At 38.5% G+C, this 17,407-nt stretch overlaps 1 protein-coding gene across 3 annotated transcripts in view; it reads left to right on the top strand.

Annotated features, from left to right (window-relative positions):
* The window catches only part of dennd4a (DENN/MADD domain containing 4A), a 77,365-nt gene extending 66,604 nt beyond the window's left edge, over positions 1 to 10,761 (top strand). For all 3 annotated transcript variants that reach the window (XM_055661340.1, XM_055661338.1, XM_055661341.1), the window contains exons 27-32: positions 1,343 to 1,541; positions 1,907 to 2,161; positions 3,404 to 3,521; positions 6,866 to 7,028; positions 7,393 to 7,457; positions 9,507 to 10,761. In XM_055661340.1, the coding sequence (XP_055517315.1) occupies positions 1,343 to 1,541; positions 1,907 to 2,161; positions 3,404 to 3,521; positions 6,866 to 7,028; positions 7,393 to 7,457; positions 9,507 to 9,643 (937 nt within the window). In that variant the 3' untranslated portion in view covers positions 9,644 to 10,761. The remainder of the gene's footprint in view (positions 1 to 1,342; positions 1,542 to 1,906; positions 2,162 to 3,403; positions 3,522 to 6,865; positions 7,029 to 7,392; positions 7,458 to 9,506) is intronic.
* The last annotated feature ends 6,646 nt before the right edge of the window (positions 10,762 to 17,407 follow it).

Raw genomic sequence — 17,407 nt, 5'->3', positions numbered from 1 at the left:
CTTTTTAAACACTTTCTTGAACTGCTATCCTGTCATTATTTTGTTGTTGTTAGTGGGAGCTTGCAATTTGTCTTGTATTACAACAATGATTATACTGGAAAAGTTAATTGCTGCCTGTAATACACTTTGAGACATCCCAAAGATGAGGAATGCTTTTAATTCAGAAGTTTTATAAAGTTACATAACCTTTCCATTACAAAGAATGTCAATTCTCAACTAGTACTATGATGCCACACTCACGCTTTTAATTGTTGTATCACTCACCTCTGGATACTGAATAAGGAGCCATGTGCTCTCTCAGTCTAGACTTCTCGATTGAACTTCTCTGTCCTGAGTTACGTGATAGTTCTGAGTAGTTTTGTTCTGCCGTGTACCCTATTCTGACCTACCTGACCATATTTCTGAAGTATTATAACAAAGATATCAAAGTAGAACATTGTTTGCATATTTTCCCTACCCGAGTTAGTCATTGCATTGCAATAAATGTGAGACCACATATGGGAGGAAGGTCTGGCCAATTGTCAGAGAGCTTTGGAGACCATGATTCCCAAGCTCATACATTTGTGTCAGTGTTTGTGTTCATTGCACATATGTCTCAAATGCATAATTTTCTGAAAGTGGCAACACAAATATACAGGGTGGTGAAGAAACCGTTGGCATGCTGGCCTTGATCAATCAAGGCATTGAATACTAGTTGAGATGTCATGCACAACTCTACAAGATGTTGGTGAGACCATACCTGGAGTATGTTGTACATTCCCGGCCACCCAGCTATAGGAAGACCATGGAAACTGGAAACTGTGTAGAGAAGATTCACAATTATGTTGCCAGGATGGAGGGCTTGAGTTTCAAGGAGAGATTGGATAGGTTGGGATTTTATTCCCTCGTGTATAGGAGACTGAGGGGTAACCTTATTGAGGTATATTAAATTATGAAGGTTTCGATAAGATGAATGATCGGTCTTTCCCTCGGGGTATGAGAATCTAAACCTAGAGGACATAGATTTATAATGAGAGGGGAAAAGTTTAAAGGGGACCCAAGGGGCAAGTTTTCTACATAGACGGTATATCCTTATGCCACTTTGAGAACAAGCTGCCGGAGGAAGTGGTAGAGACGGCTACAATTATAATGTGTAAAAGATATTTGGACAGATACGTGGATTGGAAACTTTTAGATGGAAATCGACTTGTTGCAGGTAAATGGTTCTAGCTGAAGTAGATAACTTAGTTGGTGTGGCCGACAGGCCTGTATCCCTAATTAATAACTTTGACTATTATTAATCATGATTTCATTATAAGAATTGAAATGGCCAATTTATCCATCAATATCTATTTCTTGTCAGTTGTGTCCAGCCTTCTTCACCACGAAGCATTCAGATTCCTTCAGATCGATGGCGTGGGATCAGTGAGTCCTTTCCTTTGGGCCAGCCGATAGCAAGGAGCATCAGTGGATACAGCTGCATGGCTGAGGAGTCTGGTCCATGGCGACACGTCCACACTGTTCCAACAGGCAGCTTGCCCACTAACCTGAATGATTCAAAGGTATCTGGAGTAATGTCATGTCATTTTGGAAACTTTGGAGATTAAAAACAAAACTAAGTGGAAAAACTTAGTTCATTTTGCCACTACATATTGGAATAGTGCATGATTATGGCTGTAGACAGAGTTAAAGATATGGAGCAGGATCAGTAATGGGCAAGGAGCATCTAGAAGCGGTGCTTTTTATTCAAATAATTTCATGCTTGTCACTTACTATAAATTTAAAGCTAGTCAGAAAAATTGATGTTTAACGGATCTGTTCAAATTTCTTGATGGGTTTTTCAGAATGTTTAATTCTCCAGCAGAATGATTTTCTGAAGAGACTGGCATGGAATATATTTCACCACCACTGTTATTCATTTTTCAAGGATCCGTTGAACATGGAATGGCAGTTAACCCATCCTGACCCTATAACAGTCCCATACCTGAGCCCCTTAGTGTTGTGGAAAGAGCTGGAAAGTTTGCTCGAGAATGAAGGTGATCAAGTGATATCCGTGGCATCATTTGTGGATCAGCATCCAATAGTATTCTGGAATTTGGTGTGGTATTTCCGTCGGATTGATCTGCCCACCAACTTGCCTGGACTTGTGCTAACTTCAGAACACTGCAACAAAGGTGTGACGGTAAGCCATCGGTAGGAAACGCCCTTGAGTGTTGTATTATGTTCATTAGGGGCATGCATTGTCTATGAAAGAGAAAATGCACAAAAGCAAAACAGAAGTGATACTGATCCTGATTGCATTGTTAATCCACTGGCACCTCATCAGATAATGATAGCAAAACCCAGGTAACATTCGGACTTGGTCATTGTGGCACGTAACACTTGCACCACTCAAATAATAGATAGTATTCTCAAGAAAGGAAGAATTTAGCTACCTCCTTTTGAAGTTTTAATGTAGTACTGCCAGTTTCACAGGTTCACGAGTGGCCAGACACCATAAATCCTGTGACCGATAAGAGCACTTGGATTCCCCTAAATCTCTCCACCATCTGTAAGACTCAACAATGCTCTCTACTTCCCTGGATGAATGCAATTTCAACCATATTGAAGCTTGACATCATCCAGAATTAGAAAGAATACTTGTTTAGTGTCCCATCCAGCACCCTGAACATACATTCTCTGGACTACTGGCACACCATAGCCATAGTGTGTATTATCCATTAATACTATGCCACAACATGGTAGCAAATACATAGAAACATGGTGGTAATCTGATTTATAATATATCTCATATTGTTGGATATGTCCATGAACTCCCTACCTAATGACAGTGAGAGCACCTTGACCAGAAGCACAGACTCGGGAAAGTTGCCCAGCACCACGTTCTTGAGGGTAATCAATGAGTAACACCAAACACTAGTCTTGCTACCATGTCCACATGCAATGAATTATTTTTTTTAAATGATGGGCAGCACACTATTTAAGAATTGTCACTTCTACCAGTCAAGAGTAAATATGTAAGCCTCTGTTCTGCTTTCCTTCGTTAATTGTATCCCAAGTGTGGGAGAACCATGTCTGTAATTGGACAAATAAATTAATAGGTTCATAGTGCTAAAAATTCAAGCTATATGAAATCTTTTCAACAGCAGCCAATTGTAAGTAAACGTGCAGAGCAATGACTATCCACTTTCTGCTAGCACTGACTTCTGACTTCAACTAGATTTGGGTTGAGTGCCTTGCTGATACATGTCAAATTGCACAATGTGCAGCTCTGTTGATCCCATTAAGGTTACCCAGTTCCATCTCATAATCATAGGTTGTTGTATATGACATCATCATTTATAGATGTGTTTTCGTTGAGTTGAGAAGTGTTGCAAGATTTGTGCTCAAACCTCTGGCATGCATTAATGATGCTGTTTCACAGATCCCTCGAAGTTGGATGTCAGAAGACAGCAAACACGTCCTGATTCAGATGCTGTGGGACAATCTGAAATTGCATCAAGATTGCAGCCAACCTTTCTACATCCTCTGGAATGCTAAGAGTGAGTGAAAATGTAACTGATAATTGTACCTTGATCTTGAGGAAAAAGAAATACAAAGTAATTAATATGTTTGATGTTCTTTTGATTCCACAATTGTGCATCAGCAATATTGTTGACTTTACTTGATTACTGAAGTAGTTTTTGTTTATTAATGGTCAGTATGATCACCTATCCCAGTTTAATACTATTTATTTTGGGTCTGGTTCGGTCTGGACTATTCCAACACACTGTTAGATATTCTCTTTTTCCATCCTCCATAAACTTAATCCAAATATTTACTGTCCTCATGTGAATCTAATCTGTCCCCTTCTTCAGCACCCATACCTCTGACCACATTATCCCCCTTATTGTTCAAACCTGGCATATCTCTTTAATTTTCACCAACCCTAAAATCCATCAGATCTCTGCACTTCAAGAATTCTCGTCTCCAGTTTAAATTTGCTTTCCCCTTCTTTAATGTCTGGGTTCCATCTTTTGACTGATCAACTATTTATGAAATAACTCAAAATACCTTTTTTTGTGTTAAAGGACGTACATGATTTAAGTAGTTACATATCTTCTTTGTATGTCAGCATAGTTATTGTCATTTACCATACGTTGCACTTAATTCTTAAAAATGTTAAAGACTTTTCAAACCTTGCTGTTTTACTTGAGGCTATTTCCAGTTGAACCTCGCAGTAGCTGCATCATCACCTGGAACTAGGTTCTAGTATTTTAGGATGCTAACTGATAGGCCCTTGCTTGCAATATTCCCCCCCCCCCCCCCCCCCCCCCCCCCCCCCCCTCTGGCACGAGCAAATGACTACACCAGCCTCCCGTGGCATTTGATTTTGACCATTTTATTCGCAACTACACTTTAGTTTCAGATCTAATAACCATTTGATTTAATTTTAGTGTCACAGCTTTGTTGCTCATGCCCACAGAGCTTTGTGGCAATGAGAACAGCAATGACTCTTTTCTGTTTTTTAACTTCAGCTGTTGTTGACTGCCTTCCTAAAAACTGAGGGAACTGGGCTCAAGGTCTAGTATAATGAGAGGCCCAGTAAAGTAAATAGGAAGGAACTATATAGCTTTACAAAGGTATTATCAACGCAGGACCTAGATTTAAAGTCATTGTTCGAACCCTTAGAGAGAGAGATGGGGGGGATAAATCAACCAGACAGTGGCAGGTTCTAGTGGTAGGGCAGAAAACCACCTCAGATTTTTATCGGTATTTGAACGTATACTTGAAGAGTCCAGCTGCAGAATCAGAGATACGGTGCTTAAAAGGTGGCTTTAGGCTGGGTAACTCAAAACTGAGCACAAACAAAATGGAACCGTGCCCCCTCTACTGTGACTTATCTGTTATGTGATTCTCAGAAATAGACCTGAGTAACAAATGCTTCTTAACAAGCCCAGAGTTTTGGGCATATAGTTAAAATTGAAAAGTATTTTTGTTTCTCATGTAAAAAATACGTTTCAATTCATTAACAAGAGGAGCACTTCACTTTGGTCACGCAGTAAGATGGTGGCTGGAATAATATGTGCTAGTGAAGCATATTCACAACCTCACAAATGCGAGGCAATGCTTAGTGCCGGATTATTTCAAAGCATTTAAAAAAAAAAGAGGGCAAGTTAAATTTTTAACCAGCAGTTCCTCAAACACAGTTGATTTGTGATCTAATCTGATTGTGAGTAACACAACTTTCTGTGGCTTCACAGGTCTTAATTACACTCTTTTATTTCAGAGTGAGTGTTAAATTTATTCTTTGATCTATTGTGCGCACTTGATCTAGTCATCTATTTTGTGCTTCGTCCTGCCAATGATTATTTTAATCACTATATTTTTTTTTTCAGGGAGTTAGTAGTTCCAAAGCTTTTCATTTAAACTGCATTGATTTTGGCAGTAAAAAATGTCCTACCAGTAATCGTTCTGTATAATTTTAATAACTTTAGTAAACACTGAATTAGCATGGTATCATGCATTCGTTTTCTATGCCAGGGAGTTAGTTGCTGGTCAATTCCAAATCCTTTTCTATCTCATATTTTAAACTGCATTGATCCAAACTAATATTATTTTGGATCATGAGTCTATTTGCTAACAAGCAGCAAGCAGCGATGCCGGAGAAGAAAGTTAGGAGAAATTAAGAGTCAAGAATATTCAGCCGAACGCACTATGGAAACTTCACTCGTCCCTCTGCAGGAACTATACATCAGGAGGTGCAGCTCCAGAGCCAATAAAATCATGGGAGACCCCTTCCACCCCTGCAACGGACTGTTCCAGCTGCTACGTTCAGGCAAACGCCTCTGCTGCCATGCTGTGAGAATGGAGAGGTTGAGAAGGAGTTTCTTCCCAGAGGCCATAAGGACTGTAAACTCCTATCTCCACCAGGGACTAACTTTACTGTACCAATTTACTGTTTTTTTTTAAAAATTGCTGTTTTTAAATTATTTTTTCCCTTTTTTCTTCTGCCCACAAGAATATGTGATTCTGTTCCATTCTGTTTGTAGTTTGTCTGGCGGTTTGTTTTTTTTTTTGCACAAAGTCCGCGAGCATTGCCACTTTTCATTTCACCGCACATCTCGTATGTGTATGTGACGAATAAACTTGACTTGACTTAATTGTCATATGCACAGGACTGGAACAATGAAATTCTTATTAGCTGCAGATTTAAAGGCACATTAATGCAACAACAGAACAAATAAATATACCGTAAATTATCAGCTATTCCAGATAAAGCAAATGCAAAAAGTTCCTTTTATAGAGCTGAATGAGAAATGTAAAGAGATATTAACCAAAGAAGCAGTGAGATTGAAACCGACTGGTGAAAAAATATTACTTGCATTCATGAATTGCAGTTAGAAACACACTAATCTCACTTGCAATATACATTGGTAAGGGAAGGAGTGTGGAAGACAAAGAGAGACCACACACAATTATATCCACATAAATTTATCTTTACCAAATTCCTCAAAATATTTGTTTTGGTTCTCCTGCCTGAAAGGAAATGGAACTTGCATAACAGTATTCTCATCACAGCTTGAGTAGACAGTGTTTTCTCTGCAGACTTTGGTGAAGATGAATTCCCCAAAGGTGGATCCTGGACAAAATGGGCTTACCAAATTTACCAACCACAACTAAAGTAAAATAAAGTTTGGTAGAATTGCAGTAGTTCAGAGGAGTCACAGGTTAAGTTATTTTTCTATGACAGGCATTCCTGTCTCCATCACAATTTTACAGTCCGTGATGCTACATTTTACTATTAGAACAAGCATATTATTAAAAGAGAAATTATACATTGTCATTTTCTTTGGTAAACTAACAAATGCATTCAGAATTGATGTGTTTATTTTCCAATTAACAGCTGAAAAGCATTCACTTGTTCACACCCTGCGGGATGAGGGCCACTTATTTAACAAGGATTTCCTGGACAGCATTGTTCGAAGCATTCAGATGAACGACATCTATAAACCAATGAGTAAACTTCTGGATGTATTGAGCATACAAACAAATTTTAAACGACAAAGGTAAGAATGGAGCTATTTAAACACATAGTGGCCCCCACTCACAATTCACCTTTTATATTTCAAGCACAGAGGACACCTTTTTCACATTTCAAGTTTCCAGTGCAATAATTCTACTTCAGCTCTTGGTCTTCATGACATGTTAATTGGTTCTGATTCCGATACTGAGTTTTGCCCTGGGGATTATGTGGGTGTGAGGGACTCTGGTCTTCTCTTTCTCGAACATTGTTCTCTGTCATGCATGGTCATTTAATAATTCACCCTAAATAGTGATATAAGGTAAAAACTGATTTAGAAAAATATTTAAGAAGAAGTTGCAGGATATTTTTTTTCCATTTTTTAATTTGTTTTAATTTCTTCTTTGAAGGAGTCTCTACAGGGAAATTCTGTTCCTTTCGCTTGTGGCTCTTGGGAAGGACAACATAGATATAGGTAATGTTTCTTCCAGTGTTTAAGATTTTCTAAACTGATCATTAAGAACCAGAAATATTCAGTGCCCTATGCAAACCATGGAAAGGTTATCAGTACTCCCATGTAAACTCAATTGATACTAATCTGTTAATCTTTTTATAATTAGATAATCTGTTTTGACCTAATTAGACTAGGTTAACTGATATGTGCCAGTACTTCAGAAGAGCCATTGGTGCTTGTCAGTGAGAGCATGGCAATTTTATTCACCAGTGAATTAAATAACCAAGGTCAAATACTTCATCGCAAGTACTGCAAGAGGAAACCTGCAGACTGTTAGTATCAATTTCTGAATAACATCTCTAACGGAGAATAAAATGACTGAGGATGGTAAAGATATGGCTAATTTACCTATACTTCTGCAATTCCTTTCAGCTTTATGAAGGTTGGTCCTTCTGACCAACATAGACAAAAATCCATTGTTAAAAAATGTTTTTGTAAACCCATATTCTGTGTAAGTGGAATACATCACACCAGGGCACTTAAAGATGACACAAGTTATGCTGATTTAAAACTGTCACAGCACAATGTCTTTCTGTGGAACAATGCATCTTTTGACCTTTCCTTACCCTATCTTCTCCTTTCCTTTGCCTTCCTCTCCCTTCCTGAATACCAGTCAGGAGGTGGGTGTTGTCTCTGAGTCGTATGGACTCTTTTTGACCTGAAAGGGATGTTAGCCAGTGTAACTTACTGCATCAGTAAACGAAGCCTCAACTCAAAGATGAAGCTAAGGGACGAGTTTGTTTAATTATCATGTACACCAGGAATAGAACGATGAATCTCTTTCTTGCTACAGCTTTACAGACACATTAACACAGCAGTAGAACAAGTAAATATGCAATAAGCAATAATTCAATAAGTTATCAGTTATTACTAGGTAACCAGACATGAATAGAGAGGTCAGAAGTATATAGTGCAACCTATGCAAAGTCCATAGTAGTTCATTGCGAGAAGTTCCAGATGGAGCTGTTCTGGAGGTCACGGTTCGCAGGCTCCTATACCTTCTTACTGATGGTACTAATGAGATGAGAGCGTGGCCAGGGTGGTGTAGATCTTTGATGATATTAGCTGCCTTGTTGAGGCAATGTTTCCTGTAAATCCCTTCAGTGTTGGGGAGATCAGTACCTATGTTGGACCAGGCAACATCAACCAATATATGCAGCCTCCTCCTTTCTTTGGCTATTGAGTTACTGATGCAACCCATCAATATACTTTCTACTATACACATGAGGAAGCTCGATAGAGTTTTCAGCAACATGCCACATGTCCTCAACTTCTGAAGAAGTGGAGGCGTGATGAATGTGGTTGCATCAATGTGTTGGGCACAGGATAGATCTAAAGACATGTGCACACCCAGGAACTTGAATGTGGTGGCACTTTCCACTGCCATCCCATCGATGAACACGGGTTCATGAAGCCTGTATATTCTCTTCTTGAAGAACAGTCAGCTCCTTGATCTTGCTAATATTAAGATAAAGATTGTTGTTCTGACATCATTCAATCAAATTATCTAAATCCCTACCCTCCTCCCCCCCCCCCCCCCCCCCCCCCATATACTCTGACTCATCAATGGCGGTATTGTCGAGGTATTTAAAAAATGGCATTGGAGCTGCGTCTGGCTACAGAGTCATGGGTATAGAGCACGTAGACAACGGACAGCATACAGCCTTGTGGTGTCAGTGCGCTTGCTGGTGGTCAGAGAGGAGAACAATTCATACTGATTGTGGTCTGGCGATGAGGAAGTCAAGGATACAATTACATGGGAATGAACAGAGAGCCATTTCTAATTATACACTAGAAAGATAAGCCTCATGATGGCTTAATAAATCTGCTCTGTTCGTTAAAACATTAAAGCCACATTAATGTGAGAAGAGGATGTGCAACGTGCATCTCCAGACTACTGTGTAAGGTGAAAGGAGTGCCATTTGATTTAAATACTTGGTCTCATTTTTAGTTCAACCTTTCTTAATGTTAATGTAATGTTTCTCTGTCTATTTTCTGTTTTTTAAACAGATGCTTTTGACCGAGAGTATAAGATGGCATATGATCAGCTGACTCCCAGCCAGGTGAAACTGACCCAGAATTGCGACCGGCCTCCCAGCTCTGGTGTCATGGAGTGTCGCAGGATCTTTGGGGAACCCTACCTCTAAGAGTCCTATTGATATTACCCTCAATGAAGGCACACATCAGTTTGTGTTCATCCTCTGCACTGCTCGTGCTCTTTGGAATTTCAGTTCTTGGAGTCTCTAAACTTAACCATGTTAAATTATGATGAATGATTTGTCATTTTAAGACTGGGGAATTATACAGAGAGTAAGATCAAATGGAAAGCATTGTAAATATAAATGAAGGTCATTTAAATATCTTTGTATTATAGTGCTATTGGTCAGGTTAACAAAAAATATTGCATCGATGCTAGAGGGCTTGGCTCTCGAAAGTAAGCTACTATGTACATAATAGCCCTGGCTACTGTCGCATCTCATCGTCTATTACCCATATAGTTTTTAGGAGTGCTTTTGGTCAAAAGTGTAAAAATGTTCATAAAAGAGAAATGTGAACTGGAGGCACAGTGTAAAAGTGACACGGCTTTCACGTTATTACAAAGTACTTTTCAGTATTTGTATATTTAAATAACAAGATCTTTTGCTGATATCAATCTTTATATACACATATTATATAGTTCTAAGTATGGTTGATATAATATATATAATAATGTGGTGCGATATGTTCCAGTTAGAATATGCTTTGCAGTTTTTGCAGTAGCTGGCCATCTGAGAGAACTCACTTCGACCTACTGAATTCTTATCTGCTAAGGAAAGGAAGAAGTAACGGCATGAGAAGGACGTGCAGCTGTATTACTGAAGGGTCAGAGCGGTATGCTGCCTGTATAAACTATATTTGTCAGGGCTAAGTTCAAAGGACTTTGATATCAGAGCTAATATGCAATCTCTCTTTTTATGTTTAAAGTCAATTTCCTATGGGAAAAGTTACTGTATTTATTAGCTTATTAAATAACACTTCAATGATATTACTATCGGATTTGTGAATATGAAAATCCACCAAAAGTGATGTCTAATAGAATATTTTTATGCTGCAATGTTCTTGTCTAACAGCAACGCTTTGTTAAACAATACAGTTTTATATGTTCTAGATCGGTCCTGGAGGCTAAAGGCAGTTCAACCCTGTAGTTTCTTTAAGAAGAAAACTTCTGTATAAAAAGTTTTCTAAACCTGTCCCTTTGAAAAATAAATTGACAAAATACAGCCAAGCTTCCTTAGATGAGTCTTATTGTTACTACAAACAGTCAAGTTTGTCCAAACTTCATCTCACACCAATCAGCAGCTGTAATCTATGCATGGGAATCAGGATTTGTGTGCAGCTCAGCTCCAAACGATGGATACATTTTGCTGATTTTCTATCATCTACTTCATTTAATATTAATTTTGGCTCAAAGTTAGCAGTGACCACGGCCCACCCCAGAGGTATATGGACACACTGATCTGTTCTGTATTTATTTATGCCTACTATATTCTGTTGTGCTGAAGCAAAGCAAGAATTGCATTGTCCTATCTGGGACACATAACAATAAACTCTCTTGAATCTTGAATCTTGAATTTTGATTGAGCATAAATCCCAGGCAATGGCTGAAGCAACTGGAGTCAGAACATTTGGTAAAACCAACCTTAATAGATACAAGGCCAGTGCACCACTTGTACAAATTGAGTGCTGAAACGTTTAAATGCATTTGATTGGTGCTTGCTTGTTTAACTCTAATATAAAGAAAGTCCGTCCAGTCCAGCACCATTATCCTGATCAATGCAGCACGAATGGAGTTGTTGGATAGTAGCACCAATCATGATCGTCTTGTATGGCCGGGCAGGCTCAACGGGCCTCTCATGAAAGTAAATATTACCACAGTAGCCAATATGTTAGATATTAATGAGAATCTCATTGTTGGCAATTGAAGAATCTGATTAATACTTTCCACGTTTCAGTGACTTACAGCGCATTCAGAAAGTATTCAGACCTCTTCACGTTTTTCACATTGTGTGACGTTTCAGCCTTATTTTAAAATGGATTAAATTCATTTTTTTATCATCAATCTACACACAATACCCCGGAATGAAGAAGCGAAAACTGGTGTTTAGAAATTTTTGAAAAGTAATTAAAAATAAATAACATAAATATCATATTTACATAAGTTTGCCATGACACTCAAAATTGAACTTAGTTTCATCCTGTTTCCATTCATTATCCTTGAGATGTTTCTATAACTTGATTGGAGTCCACCAGTGGTAAATTAAATTGACGGGACATGATTTGGAAAGGCACACACCTGTCTATATAAGGTCCCACAGTTGACAGTGCATGTCAGAGCAAAAACCAAGCCATGAAGAAGAAGGAATTGTCCGTAGACCTCCGAGACAGGATTGTGTCGACACACAGATCTGGGGAAGGGTATAAAACAATTTCGGCATAATTGCAGGTCCCAAAGAGCACAGTGGCCTCCGTCATTCTTAAATGGAAGAACTTTGGAACAACCAGGACTCTTCATAGAGCTGGCTGCCCAGCTCTATGAAGATGGTCACTCTGACAGAACTCCAGAGTTCCTCTGTAGAGATGGGAGAACCTTCCAGAAAGACAACTATATCTGCAGCACTCCACCAATCACGTCTTTATGGCCAGACGGAAGCCACTCCTCAGCAAAAGGCATGAGAAACAAGATTCTCTGGCCTGGTGAAACCAAGATTAAACTCTGGCCTGACTGCCAAGCGTCACGTCTGGAGGAAACCAGGCACCGCTCATCACCTGGCCAATACCATACCTACGGTGAAGCATGGTGGTGGCAGCATCATGCTATGGGGATGTTTTTCAGTGGCAGGAACTGGGAGACTAGTTAGGATTGAGGGAAAGATGAACGGAGCAAAGTACAGAGGGATCCTTGATGAAAACCTGCTCTAGAGCTTTCAGGACCTCGGGCTGGGGCAGAGTTTCGTCTTCCAACAGGACAACGACCCAAAGCACACAGCCAAGACAACGCAGGAGTGGCTTCGTGACAAGTCTGTGAATGTCCTAGAGTGGCTCAGCCAGAGCTCGGACTTGAACCCGATCGAACATCTCTGGAGGGACCTGAAAATAGCTGTGCATCAATACTCCCCAACCAACCTGACCGAGCTTGAGAGGATCTGCAGAGAAGAACGTGAGAAATTACCCAAATACAGGTGTGCCAGGCTTGTAGCATCATACCCAAGAAGACTTGAAGCTTTAATTGCTGCCAAAGGTGCCTCCACAAAGTACTGAGTAAAGGGTCTGAATACTTATGTACATGTGATATTTCAGTAATTTATTTTTAATTACTTTGCAAACATTTCCAGACACTTGTTTTTGCTTTTTTTAATTATGGGGTGTTGTGTGTAGATTGATGCTTTAAAAAAAAATAATTTAAACCATTTTAAAATAAGGCTGTAACGTAGCAAAATGTGGAAAAAGTGAAGGGGTCCGAATACTTTCTGAATGCACTGTATAAAATCTCAGTGACTCTCAAGTTTCTAAGCATTGCTTCATTTCTGTATTGTTAACTCACCCTTTTTTAACACATAGGCTACTCACTTAGTTTTAAGTTGACTTATTTTTAATGCCATTCAATCCATGAAGGGCCTTCATTATTTAAATTATTTTACCTATCCTTGCTATGCTGATGCTTTGATAAAATAATTGTAAAGGAATAAGTAATCCTTTCTGCAGCTGGAAATAAAAATTATTCTGATGTAATGCCTGCAAAGATAAAGATCACAGGACAACAATTCCAAGATGCATTAGACTTGAAACTGTTTAATTGCACTGATGTCTTCAGTTCTACTTGTGCCCGCTGAAGCCGCAAGCCCTGCTTGAAAAGCATTGCAGTCGCAGAGTATGAAGCTGACAAATGTACTCAAGGTGCTGACTGATAATATGGATGTGGCACTAATGGACTGGAAGGGGTCCAAACAAGAAATAACAGAATTAGTCAAAGGTACAAGTAAAGATTGTTCATAAAATTAAATAAAACTCAAATGCTGGAACTCTAAAATAAAGACAATTCTGGAAATACTCAGCCAGTTAGATGTGGGAAGAAAAAACAAAGCTAACATTTCAAATCAAGCTACAACTTTAACTCTGTTTCTCTTTCCAAAGATTGCTCGGGGCTAAGTGTGCTCCAGAGAATCTTTTAGGGATTGTAAGTACTTACTACCTATTTAACTGTGGTGTAATGAAAAAATCAACATTTTTTGAGAATGTGGAGTTCACTTTGCGTTTATCTTTGCATTAAATACCCTTTGTTTATACACACATGCCACTAGCGTTCCTGTTTTAAATTTCTATGTCAATTTATGTTGAAAACAAACAAGATGAATTGCACTTCACCCAAAGTTAAGTTGTTATAGTTTCAAATCTAAAGAACTGAATGGTATGACATGTTCTTGTGGAATAGTTCTGGTATAAGTGTGAATATAATTCAGTTCCCATTTTAAAGTCAAATATGTTTAAGTTAGTTCTCCTCAAATTCATCACCCCAATATGGAACATTATTGGAGATCCATGCGTGTTTGAAAGTTGAAACCTGCAAATATGGGAAAACTGAAATAAAAACAGATTGCTAGAGATGATCGTCAGGTCAGGGCAACTTCCATGAAGAGTGCGCAAGTGCACTCCACCCCATCAGTCAGAAATGGCACTAGCTAGGTGGTACTTCTGGTACTGATGTAAATCATCAAACCTGAAACATTTACTCTGTCTCTTTTTCCACAAATGATACCTGACTGCTGAGTACAGGTAGGTCTGTTGTAAAGCACGTTTCCATAACACAAATTAGATATAACGAGTGATGAATTAGGGAAAATATTTGCATTACAGGGGGCTGAATTGGTTAGAACATAATTTCAATTGGGAACTCGAGAGCCATTTAAAAGCTACTTTGGAAATCAACAAGCTTGAAAATGTTGCCTTGGATTTAAAAAGTATTGGGATAAATAACCTGTTTCCATGTAATCTCCCCACAGTAATCAGACACCATTCTCTCAAGAACATAACTACTACGTTAACTGTGGGAGGCCATTGAAATTGACAGGCAATCACTTCTATTGACACTTGTGCAAAGCTCTCTGTTAAAAAATGTTGCATACAGTCTTTAGTATTTCTAGCTGGCAATTACAAAAATAAACCCTTATTGCTATTGAAGAGATCTTTATTGGTGAAAATCCTGCAAAAAAAATAACTTTGTTATTGTGACCCTGACAATAGGCTAGCCCCTCACCCCTTCCTCCATTGACACAATTGTCTTTAACACGTGTTTTGTTCACTGAGTAATCACAAAATGGTATCTTGAGGCAACCATCACCACTTATTTAAAAATAGGTTTATTATCTGATATTGCCATAGATGTTATCAATGGTATAATCAATCTTTTTCATATATCAAATGTTTTATTCCAAGAATATATCCCAGTCATTCTGGCAATCTTCTTCAGACCACCTAACCATCTTCTACACAATACAGTATGTGTAGCGTTTTGAATGCGTGTGAAATCTTAGGAAAAAGCTGTACATTGAGCTTAATTATTACACACATATAAATTTTAAAATCCAGCTTCTCCTTCCGTTTCGTGAAACAGATCAAGTGGTTGGGGCACTGCATTTTTTGCTTTTTCTTCCCAACCCAAAGTGTCATCTATCCATTCCCTCCACAGATGCTGCCTGATCCGCTGAGTTCCTCTAGCACTTTATTTTGCTCAAGATTCCAACATCTGATAGTTCTGAGATTTTCTTTAGCTCAGTAACTCCAAAGTGCTGACCAGTATACTTACTTTTTTATTTATATTCTCTCTTGACTCTCCCAACATAATACAGTCTGGAAGAACTGTATAGCCCTGACTACCACCGTCCCCTCATCAAATCGACCGACTACCACGACCTTTAGTTTAGAGTGCCAATAAACATGTTACATTTCAGAATATTTCTACAATATCTGTATCTACAGAGAGCATTGACTTTTTTTTCTGTTACCTTTATGCTGTTAAAAGCATGGAGCAAATTTGAGGAAGTTTTCTCCCCTCCTAGAATCCATGGAAAGCTCAATATTTCTCAGTGTACAACCACCTAATTAGTTTCGCTGATTATTGCTCAGAATGCCAGAGTAAACTCATCTGCAGCAAAAAGCATTATCAATGGCCACATCTCCATTGCAATTATATTAGTAGAAAGTATTCAAAACAAGCTGTTTCAAGTGCATAAATCAAACAAAAATGAGAACAGGGCCATATAGCAGTGGGATGATGATGGGAAAGTATGGAATTCCCCAAATACAGGTTGTTGCTTATGGTGTCAAAGGATGTTGAAAGGATTTGAGGTATAGTTCGTCATTGACTACTAAATGGCAGAATGCTCTCGAGGGGCTGAATGGATTCTGTTCCTCTGTTCTAGTTTATGTGAGGCATACTGTGAAACAGAGCAATATGATATCTGAAGCATTCTACAGTAATACAGATTAGTGTTTAATTTATGAAAAGTCAGGATTAAATAATTTTAAACAATCTTTAATTTTCTATATGAAAATAGTTTGTGTTTAAATTTCAAAGGAACTTGTGAGTCCTTGTATAATGAGATAATCTCTGTTCAATTACTTATTTATTTGCTTGATGGAACTTTTTAGAAGAAATTGTATAATTTGAGATCCAATTTGGAGGACATTTAGCAAAAGTGATTCCCATCAGGGAATTGGCCTTTGGCACCTGGTACAAGAAAATATTTATCTTTAATCAGATTTGTGAGAATGGAGGAGCACCAGTCTGTTGCCATCACCTCCATTTCTACACTGTATTTGACACCCTCCATTCTGGTTTAAAATTACTAAATTAGACTCAAGGACACCTATCTCAAGTGACAAAATCCTAATAGGAACAAAAAGATTTTTGTCACTTTTGCATCAATAACCAACTTAGTTGGCTGGCAAAAATATTTGCTTCTATGCTGTGTTTATTGCTACACAATGACAATTTTGTATGATGCAGATAGTGGCATGAAATATTGAGACGGCTGTGTAAGAGGTGCTTTGCTTGCAGGCGGCCAGTATTGGATCGGAGATCCTAGAACCTATGAGTTCTGCCTTTATAACTATTCATAGATGAGGTTATTGGAGTACACACTCAATGGTTACTGCGTGTCTCTCACCTCTTGTGATGTCTTTGAGCCTCCTCTTTCTAAAACAATACTGATTTGTTTAAAAGATATTGCATTAACTAAAAAGCCCTGGAAAAATGTAGAATATGTTGTCCCACTTGGGAGGGGGGGGGACTGGTTTGCTTCATGACACAGTCGAAGCTGAAGTTCTTTCAATCTTTTCGATGATGTTTTGACAACATTTTTTTCAAATTGTTACTTAATTGTAATACTTAACAATTAGGCAATTGTTGCCTAACAATTAGGCAACAATTGTTACCAAAGTGTTGCCTGATTGGTCTGAGTTTGATGCTGATTCTGTGCCTTGTTACTGGTATATAACAAATCATAACGTGACAATGTACATTGAGGTTATGTCATAATGAACATTTCATAACCATTAATCACATCTAGTTTGGAAAGTGACAAAACTGCTCTGTATCTCCTAGTACAAGACAACAGGGATTGATAACTTGTTATCTTTCTCCTCCTGTTTACAATTGTTGCCAACTGCCTCCATGTTCAGCAAACTCCCTCAGTAGTGGACTAAATTTGTCAATGTCAAAGCAACAATAGTAAAATGTAAATTCTGGGTACGGTTGAGGTTGGTGCTTTTGAATATCTCCGTAACTTGCCATCTTCATGTTGACAACCAGTTACGTTGCAGCGGATCCTCTCCTCAGTAGTTCCCTCTGTCACGTCTGGGTAGAAAGTCAGAGT

The sequence above is a fragment of the Leucoraja erinacea genome, chromosome 33 (assembly GCF_028641065.1).
Source record: "Leucoraja erinacea ecotype New England chromosome 33, Leri_hhj_1, whole genome shotgun sequence".
Lineage (NCBI taxonomy): Eukaryota > Metazoa > Chordata > Chondrichthyes > Rajiformes > Rajidae > Leucoraja > Leucoraja erinaceus.
This window is presented reverse-complemented; position numbering and strand designations above follow the sequence as displayed.